General features: G+C 33.6%; 1 protein-coding gene and 1 long non-coding RNA gene across 8 annotated transcripts; one reads left to right on the top strand and one right to left on the bottom strand.

The window, feature by feature from the left end:
- Window positions 1–437: 437 nt before the first annotated feature.
- LOC110906185 lies at window positions 438–8,258 on the top strand. 7 transcript variants are annotated; one of them, XR_004879748.1, is made up of 21 exons: window positions 438–583; window positions 721–741; window positions 1,204–1,285; window positions 1,638–1,693; window positions 1,929–2,228; window positions 2,330–2,398; window positions 2,516–2,687; window positions 2,897–3,005; window positions 3,236–3,291; window positions 3,420–3,474; window positions 3,586–3,672; window positions 3,989–4,091; window positions 4,669–4,730; window positions 5,419–5,466; window positions 6,009–6,273; window positions 6,581–6,682; window positions 6,783–6,833; window positions 6,919–6,980; window positions 7,628–7,706; window positions 7,885–8,026; window positions 8,118–8,258. It is a non-coding gene; the product is annotated as an uncharacterized LOC110906185 (long non-coding RNA). The 7 variants fall into 7 exon arrangements; XR_004879749.1 differs by having other exon boundaries at window positions 439–583; window positions 2,339–2,398; window positions 2,516–2,674; XR_004879747.1 differs by having other exon boundaries at window positions 440–583; window positions 2,516–2,674; window positions 7,633–7,706.
- Window positions 6,996–8,121, bottom strand: LOC118486751. Its single transcript, XM_035983454.1, has 4 exons — window positions 7,863–8,121; window positions 7,746–7,799; window positions 7,616–7,672; window positions 6,996–7,535 (listed from the first exon to the last, which is right to left on the bottom strand). Exons 1-4 carry the CDS (start codon window positions 7,938–7,940, stop codon window positions 7,329–7,331), a joined length of 396 nt encoding a protein of 131 aa, XP_035839347.1. The 5' UTR covers window positions 7,941–8,121; the 3' UTR covers window positions 6,996–7,328.
- Window positions 8,259–9,286: the final 1,028 nt, after the last annotated feature.

Raw genomic sequence — 9,286 nt, 5'->3', positions numbered from 1 at the left:
GCAATTAATACTTCTAATTCAATCTCATGTTTTTTTTTATATTTAATCTATGATAATTTATTTTATCTCAACTCATTTTTTACACAACCGACAAATATAACAACCAATCAAAGTGGTATCTTTTATAACTTTTATAACCATATCGATGCATTTTTATTATAATTAACATAAACTAGAGTGAACCTAAAATGCACCGATCAATATATAATAAACAAGAAGATTTGGGCTGATGTGGCATGTTCTTAGGGCTTCTCAGAATTCATTTTGGCGGGAAAATGATGTGGGTATTAAAATCAACGCGGATCCCCGTTTTAATATGATCCAACCCGTTTTATGACCCGGGTATATAAGTCACCTAAAAACCTAAATTCCTGTTGCTCATTCTTTTCCTTCACTGCGCTGCGAAACCCTAGCCTTCCTCTTCCTTTGCCTTGAAGCTTCTACCATACGCTTTCCTTTCCTGAAACCTGAACTATCATACGCTTCTTCTTCTTCTTCTTCTACCTGCATCTCATTCTCTCTGAATCGCTTGTGCTTGAACGGATTAACAAAGGATTCCAAAATCAAGGTTATTCACTTCCAGGTATGTCGATTCCGTAGTCGATATTGATCAAAATCTAGGTATGTTTAGTGCTGTTCGATACCTTTTATTCTGCTTTCTCCTTATTTTCGTGTCCATCCTTAATTTTTTTTTTCTTTTTTGTGTTTTGCATGTCATAGATTCATCCAGATAAGACCCAGGTATGTTTTGCTTTTATTGATTTTATATTTAATATTCAATCTTTACTGTAACTTTACTTTGATTTTGTTCTTACAGATGATATCATATATAATAATCCTTTATCGTTTTTTTTGTTTTTCTTATTGTTCCATGTTAACGGGCTACACCCAATTTTTCTTTCGGGATTTTGTCAAAAATAGGTAATAAATTGTGATTTCCGTGAGTTGTTCTTTCCTTCGATTTAGGGTTTTTACAATTTGTGTGTTGTTTTTGGTATTTCTAATGTTTTTATGATATTTTAATAAATAGGTGAAAATTTTTCCTTATTAATGTTTTATTTTACTATTCACACAGATTGTTTGTTTTTTTTCCAAGGCTTTAAGGGTTTTAGGGTTATATATTTCAGTTCATTTTATTTTTATTTTGGGTTATGTTCTTAATGAATAAGGGTTTTTGTTCTTGTGAATTTTTTGATCTTGTAGTGCCTGTGCGCTTTTCAACCTCAGAACCTGGCAAACATGCAGCCAAGCTAGAGAAAAGAACAATTTAGTTAACCATAGAAAGGTACGATAAAAAGAGTGCACATCCCTTTTTTAAAAGTATTATGAAAAGTGTACTTGATAAATAAGTTTATATGTAAAATAGATGCAATTTCTTGTCGTAATTAAAGGCTTAAAGCTTATCTGGCTGTACATAGAAGTGCATGCCTTGGCTTTTGTGACCAAAACGCCTCGGAGTGCCTTGCGCTTTTTTAAACCAAGCTTGTAGACAAAGATCTATACTGCCAATAAATTGTATTGATGTAAAATTGGGATATTGAAACTGAAAATCTTTACAGTTTTATTTCATATTCAAAGTGTTTTGTCACCCATTTTGCTGAGAAAACTTATTGTTGGAACTGTTTTTTTTATTCCAGTTATGAGAGGGGTGACCCAATTGAATTCGAGCTTGGTACTGGCTAGGTGATAAATGGTATGAAACCAACTACCTTTAGTTTTGCTCTTCGTGTTGTATAATTTATCTTCTAACTTGCACAAAATTTCAGCATTACACAATTCAGTTTTAATTATGTACGGTTTTGGTTCACGGTTTGTTTTTTGCGGATTGACGGTTTAACGGTTCAGGCTATGATTTGGAACTCAGAACTTACTTATTTACGCCGAACCGATTGCTTAACCTCTTTTTATTTTTTTTTTAATTTTCATAGTATGTAGTGATTTTGACTAATCTAACCCTGGTGGATTCAACACTTTGACACCTTTAAGAAGGTCGCCAAGCAACAAAGAAGGGGCAAGAATATGTTAGAGATATGTGGTAACATTGTAAGTTTCTTTCGCATGGGATTATCTGGAATTTATTTTTTTATATTGGTAAAACGAAAATCATCGATGTCATGTGTCTACATTTGCGAGGCGATGGTGGTTAGGGTTCTCGTGGTGATTCCGGTAAGAAGGATCTTCCGGTATGATTTTTGAATGAGCAATTACGAGACGATTCTCCAATATAGGTAAGTTCTAACCATTTTAATTTCGGCTCTTGGTGATATGTTCCTTAATCGGTCTCCCATGTCCAGATCCGACGGTTTCTCACATGTTTACGGTTGTATAGGGGCTGCAGAGACCGCTAGCGGCGGAATTTGTGAGCGTTTCGCGTGAAAGCAAGATTTCTTTCATCCAGGTTGTTGTCTGTTCATTCTTTTCCTAGGGTTTCATTGTTTTATTCTTTATGTTTATGTTTTGATTTTGTGCCTATGCCCACTCAATTTATGGTTTTTGTTTTTTTTCTTCCTTACAGATTGAGTTTGGATGAGTTTTATTTGGCTAGCATTTTGTCGAACACCTTCCATAGAATTGGTGGGATTTTATGAGGTTTGAGACACCAAACAACAGACAACACGATTGTATGTTCGTCTACGGCTCTATGGATTATAGCGAGGTTTAAGATCCCTTGATGGTAGTACATATTGGTAATGGTCCATCTTCTGACTAAATGACTAAAGCAGTTTATTCATACAACTAGACAACATAGGGGTGTTTAACTACTTATATGTTAATTGTAAAAAGTGCAAATTCAAATTAAGTTTTGATAATGTTATTTTATTGACTTTTTCATATCTGGCGATTACCATTTATTATTTGGATTTGACTTTTGTTTTCGATCACATGTCTGTTTTAGGTGGATCCTGGCCAGATCTGTGGGTATGAAGGGAAGTGGCAGATGTCCACTGACTGTTGGCGGGGGTGGTGGTAGATGGTAATAGAAAACAACAACCTGGACAAATGTAGTGAGTGTTCCAACGTATTTTGGTTTCTTGATTATGAATGATTTCTGAGTGTTAAAGAAGGTATGATCAAAAATTCATTTACTATTAAAATTAATTTAATTTTTTGGTGGAGCTTGGTGCTGCTCATAAAGAATGTTTTTAACCTCATGGACTACTAATTATAGGATATACTTTTGTTGTCGGCCATTTTGCTGAGAAAACTTGTTGATGGAACTGTTTTTTTATTCCAGTTATGAGAGGGGTGACCCAATTGACTTCGAGCTTGGTACTGACTAGGTGATAAATGGTATGAAACCAACTACCTTTAGTTTTGCTCTTCGTGTTATATAATTTATCTTTTAACTGGCACAAAATTTCAGCATTACACAATTCAGTTTTAATTATGTATGCAACTTTATTTTGTCATGGATGCAGAAATCTGTTGGATAGACATATAAATCAGCCAGACCTCGGGGATTGAACGTGTTGGGTGAGTAAATCAACATGTTTTAGTAATCAACGTATGTAATTTTTTTTAATTAAATAATTTATACCTTCATTTTATTTTTCACGTAATCAACGTATGTAATTTTTTTTGCAGCCAACTTAAGAAGCCAACGGAAAAAAGGATGCTGGGACATGATAGAGAATAGAGATCAGGCAAAATTTTACAGACAAGTTTAATATGGTAGGTGGCTTCAAGTATTTGTCATTTTTATCTTGCTTGGAATCATTATGTTAAATAAAATTTAGTTAAGGGTAAATTCTCTTTCAATGATAACATGGTCCAACTCTTTGGACAAAGTGATTCAGGACGTTTTAAACATTTAAAAAGAGAAAAGAACTTTGTACGAATTCATATGGTCTGAGTTATGCACTAAATTTCTTATACGAGTTTCTTATACGCTTTATACGAATTCAATTGGTAAATTCGGTTTTAGATGTTGTTTATTTTTATTTTTATTTTTTTATTTCAGTTCTTAGTTTCTGAACGATAACTTCAGGATTTGCTTATGGAAATTTCATACGCAGAGGTGATAGAACATCCGTGGTTTTTCTAATTAATTGATAGGAGCTAGGTGTGAGCATCACCCTTTCAACCCCCTGGTATTAATATTTTTCTGTCGCAAGTGTGTTTTGGAGTTCAATTATTCATTGATTCTTCACATGCTATATGATGTCCTCTTTTTCTAAGCTGTTACTCCTGCAAAAGAAAACATATATCTGCATTATAAAGGTATCCAACACTAATAACTTATTAACTGTAAAGGTGCACATGTGACCCATTGTGAGTAATGAGAATGTAAACATATTTTAAAATTTAATTAAAGGTTAGATTATTTCAAGCTTTGGGATTATTTTTAATATTGATAATGTACATGTTAAACCAATAAGAACACTAGCTTTGCTAATTGATGATGTACATGTTTAACCAATAAGAACACTAGCTATGCTATCATTTGTTCTTGAAAAAAAATCTGTCATTTTTTTATTTAATTTGTACTTTTAAGTCGTAACTATGATATATATTGACAATTTGACATGGATGTTGTTCTATGTGAGCCTCTTTATATTCCCGCCCTGTTTCTTTTTTCTTTTTTTTTTTGCTTTTATTGTACAACCATGTCGTTATATAGGGTATAAGTAATATTAATGATAATTTGCTCATGTTGGTATCATCCAGATTTTAACGAGAATTCACAAGTTGGGGAGTTGTTCAAAGGCATTTGTCGTCTTTTATACGAGGTTATATTTCTCTCTTCTTTTGGGTTTGAGTATGTTTAATATTCCGATTTATTGTGACTTGGAAAGAAAACAAAACTATACTCAGTAGGATATTCGTTTTATGAATCTACCAAAGTGGTATGTGGTTGATGATGCATACTATAATTCTATATTAAATACCATGAAATGTGTGTTTGGTCTTTAGTTTTATTTGTTCATTATTATCACAAAGTAAAACGAATTATACATATATGATGCCAAACTCTTTTCTTACACGATTTATAAATGCCCAGATTTAGGCACAAAAACCCCAGCTTGTTTTACGAGTATTTTGTAGTAATTTTTATTAATTTTGTTATTTCTTAAGTAACAATCAAGTTCCCTCAAACATTCCAAGTTGGATTCTCAGTTATGGGTTATCAATAATTTTCACATATACATATTATGTGAGGCAGTGAGGCATTATTTTGGTTTTTGAGGACATGGGTTTGATGCTCACATAATAGGGAATCGTACCTATAACATTACTTTTAGAGATCCATTCCCATTCCCTTGCATTTGACCAAAAAAACAAAAACATGGTAATTATGATTTTCATCAAAGGTTGATGCTCGGTAGGTGTCTCTTAGTAATAAATTCTTAATGGTCAGCCAATTCTTACACAAATTATTTAACTGTTAGTTCTTTTGGATTTATATTTTATTTGCAGGTCTGTGCTTCCCAACAACTTCAAGGTGGTGCTTGCTTCGTACATCAAGTCTCTCTCTCTCTCTCTAATTATATGTGTGTTTGGATTTAGGCGTAATGTGACAATCTTGATGAAATTTAGCATTGTAGATGATCGCAATGATGTTTGTATTGTTATTGTGTAATTAGTTCACAAGTCTACCTACAACTTCACAGCCTGTGATTAAGATTACGATAGTTTATAACTCTTCTTAGTTATAGCAAAGACATTAACATGTCAATCTTTTAATTATGTATTAACATAAATAATAATTAATATAAGTAACTTTCTCGAGCCCGGGAAGCATTCCCGGGTGATAACCTAGTTATATATGTATGTTGTTGATAGTACAAATCTAGTGATCCTATACAGTTATAGGAATCGGCTGATAATTTTGATGGCCATCTAGATCTAAATTGTTGATGAGATAATGGAAAAGATTACTTCTTAGATACAACATATTTGTTTTTTTTAATATAATAGATAGATTCTATGTCAACATGGGATTGATGTCTTCAAGTTAATGTTATTATTGGTTCTTCAAGATTTGACTTGACTAAATATTTCTGCAGGATCGTAGAAAATGATCTTTTCAAAAAGGATTGGAGGTCAAGGAAGAAGGTGCAGATATTTGAATATGTCGTCTTAAAGTGGACATTAGTGCTTCTTATAGGATTAGCTACTTGGCCCGCGGGGTTTTTCAATAACATTGCAGTGGAAAACATTAAGACGGGCCCCGGTTGTTCTATAGAGCTGATGAAGTTTGACATGGGTGGTTCAGCAGCGGTGTTAGGCGCTGCAAAAGCCGTTGGTCAAATTAAACCCTCTGGAGTAGAGGTGAGATGATAGTGAATAAATATTAGTGATTTGTTACAGTCTCCAATTATATATTTTTCACTTCAAAATTCCAAAGCCATATAGTTTTCGAAATTAATTAGTAGGCCTGTTAAATACCAACCCAAAGTCCCAAACTTAATTAATAAGTGCAGCCCAAGTGACCCATTTGATTTCATACAAGTGTACGGACTCATATAAAAGTGGCTGCTACTACTAAACTCTTTTAGCATAAAAGCTCAAAACATAATTCCAATTTCTAGTGACAATAATGTGAAGTTTAACTGACATATTTGATTTCATACACAAGCTTTGGTACGGAAGGAGATTCAAGATGAAACAGACAGAATCACGGGGAAGTCTAAACAAATATCTCCAATTCCAATCCATCTCATCATCTATTCCCCCAACGGTATGTTTGTAGTGACTGCAATATTTAAAGTAATAGCTGTTCTTGTTCTTTATTTCTCACACAATGCTGACATCATATCATGATTTTCTTATTCTTCCAGTTGTATCTTTAACTTTAATCGACTTACCAGGATTGACCAAAGTTGCAGTTGGTACTTTTCTCCACCTTTCTCCTTATTGTTTGGATTAATTTTAAGCTTCATCTGAGTATGATACAATGAGGGATTTCTTATGCAGAGGGACAACTTGAATCTATAGTTGAAGACATTGAAAAGATGGTTCGAACTTACGTTGAGAAGGTATATTATAATGACCGTTTTGTTAAAACACTTAATGACATGTCATTTTGTTAAAACACTCAATGACATGTGACCTTCCTAGCATCACCATGTTGTATAAAAGATGCAAACAAAAATCTCAAAACATGTTAAAAGCAAGCAACATGTTAAACAGAACCAATTGAGAATAAAACTGGATTATATAAAAGATGCAAACAAAAATCTCAAAATATGTTAAAAGAAAGAAACATGTTAGAACAGAAATGAAGTTTAAACACAAATAAATCCAGATGACATGATAAAACATGTTAAAAGTAGTATCTAAAAACATGACAGCAAGACACATGTAATGGAACCAAAACTTAATCTTCAAAATTGTTTCGTGGCTGAAATACGGCGGGTTTTGCTGCATCTTAGGAAGGACTCCACGCCATCATTGTCACCCCAATCAGCATTCATCCATTCATCATTTTCCAGTTCATCTTCTTCTTCATCATTGTCAGAACTGGAGAGGTCGATGACTTCGTCCCATTTCCAGTTCTGCAGCGCTATCGATCTTTTTCTGGATCGGTTTAGCTTACAAAAAAGTAAAACAAAAAAGAAGTCAATAACCCTCGTATTATTGCATAAATGTTTGTATATATAATGAATTTAACCTTCACTTGTAGGTTAGGCGTTTCGCCATATTGTGCCTCTTCGACTCCAGCTGGTGCCTACACAAAGAAGAATATGAATTCAGAAAGTATGGTACGTATTAATTGCAGATTATAATGGAACAGAAAGAACCTTGTCTGATCTGAACTGGTCGCTTTTGATTATTTCAGCACCATTTCGAAGCTTCTGCGGTTTACTAAAATTTAGTATTTAAAAAAAACAATAGCCAATGGAAATAAATGTGTTAACCTGCTTCATTTGCATGTTACAGTGTCCAGCAGGCTGGTCTTCGTGCATAACTGAGGGCTTTTGTGGTGAGTGATCCATGCTGTGATTATTTCAGACAAAAAATGAGTGAACGATGAAGACTGCTTCTCAAGTTCTCATTATATAGAAGAACACAACTGCAGCAGGTACCACCACTACCCATTTTTTTAGGAACTGAGTAGGTAAATCCACCACTACCCATTTTTTTAGGTGCTGAACTGCCAAAAATATGGACAGAAAAACTACTCAGAACGTGGGATGGTGTTGTTCGAGTTCAAGGAACATGGACAGAAAAACATGCTTGCTGCAAGTAACCGCTCAGAACTGCCAAGACAGCGGTTAAAATTAAGAGTTTACACGGCCCAGATTTAATCTAAGCATAATCGAATGGATGATATTGATTTCAAAGGTAACTTCCACTTCATGGGTTCCATATATATATAATAAGTTAGATAATATGATAGTAATTAGTGATGGGTTAGTAATGTAATGACCATGTTATATAAGTAGTATAAGTGTCATCCATTGTACCCTTTGTTACACTAAGAATTATTAACTTAGATGATGATCTTGGTCGGTCATGTATAAAATATAAATAACATACAATAATGAAATGTTGAAAATTATAAAATAAAACCCAAGATTGGTCCTTATTTTGGCAATGCACCACCTTTGTTCACCATGGTGAACATTGGGTGACATTCCATGGAGGTTTTTTCCAATGTGGGTGAAGTATGGAAAACAAAAGAAAAACAAGAAAGGGAGAAGAAGGTGAAAAGAGATGAGTCTCACTTTCAAAAGTGAGAATTCTTGAGAAGATATAAACAAAAAGTGGAGAATTGAGTGTGCTATATATAGGTGATGGATTAGGGTTAGAGGTGGTAGAAAAGATAGAAATTTGCAAAAAGTTGGCCCATTAATATATTTTTTTTGGTCCCTGATGTTATGAGATTGTTTGTTCTATTTTCTCTTTTAGTATTTATATAAATTTGAGTTTCTAACACCATATGACGTAAAATTTGGTTGGTTGATTAGGTCTCAGATATCGAATTTACACAACGTAAGTCGGTGTTTGAATGATTTAAACGTGCCTTGGTGATTACATGAGTAATACTAGGGTTGGCAATTTTACACGAATACACGACATGAACCTACAAGAAGTTAACAGGTATCGTGTATGGCCTTAACAGGTATCGTTTACCAAACAGGTAGACACGAGATTACCTGTTAATTTTCGTGTATAGACAGGTTAAATACCTGTTTACCTGTTAATACCCGTTAGTACATGATAAGAAATTAAATTAAATAAAACTCATCAGCCATGTGCATGTGGGTTCCTTAATTCCCTTCTATTTTCATTCCTCATTCAATTTAAAAAAAAAAACCCCTAAACTCCCTCTGTAACT

The sequence above is a fragment of the Helianthus annuus genome, chromosome 14 (assembly GCF_002127325.2).
Source record: "Helianthus annuus cultivar XRQ/B chromosome 14, HanXRQr2.0-SUNRISE, whole genome shotgun sequence".
Classification (NCBI taxonomy): Eukaryota; Viridiplantae; Streptophyta; class Magnoliopsida; order Asterales; family Asteraceae; genus Helianthus; species Helianthus annuus.
Note: the sequence above shows the minus strand (reverse complement) of the source record. Positions and strands in the feature narration are given on the sequence as shown.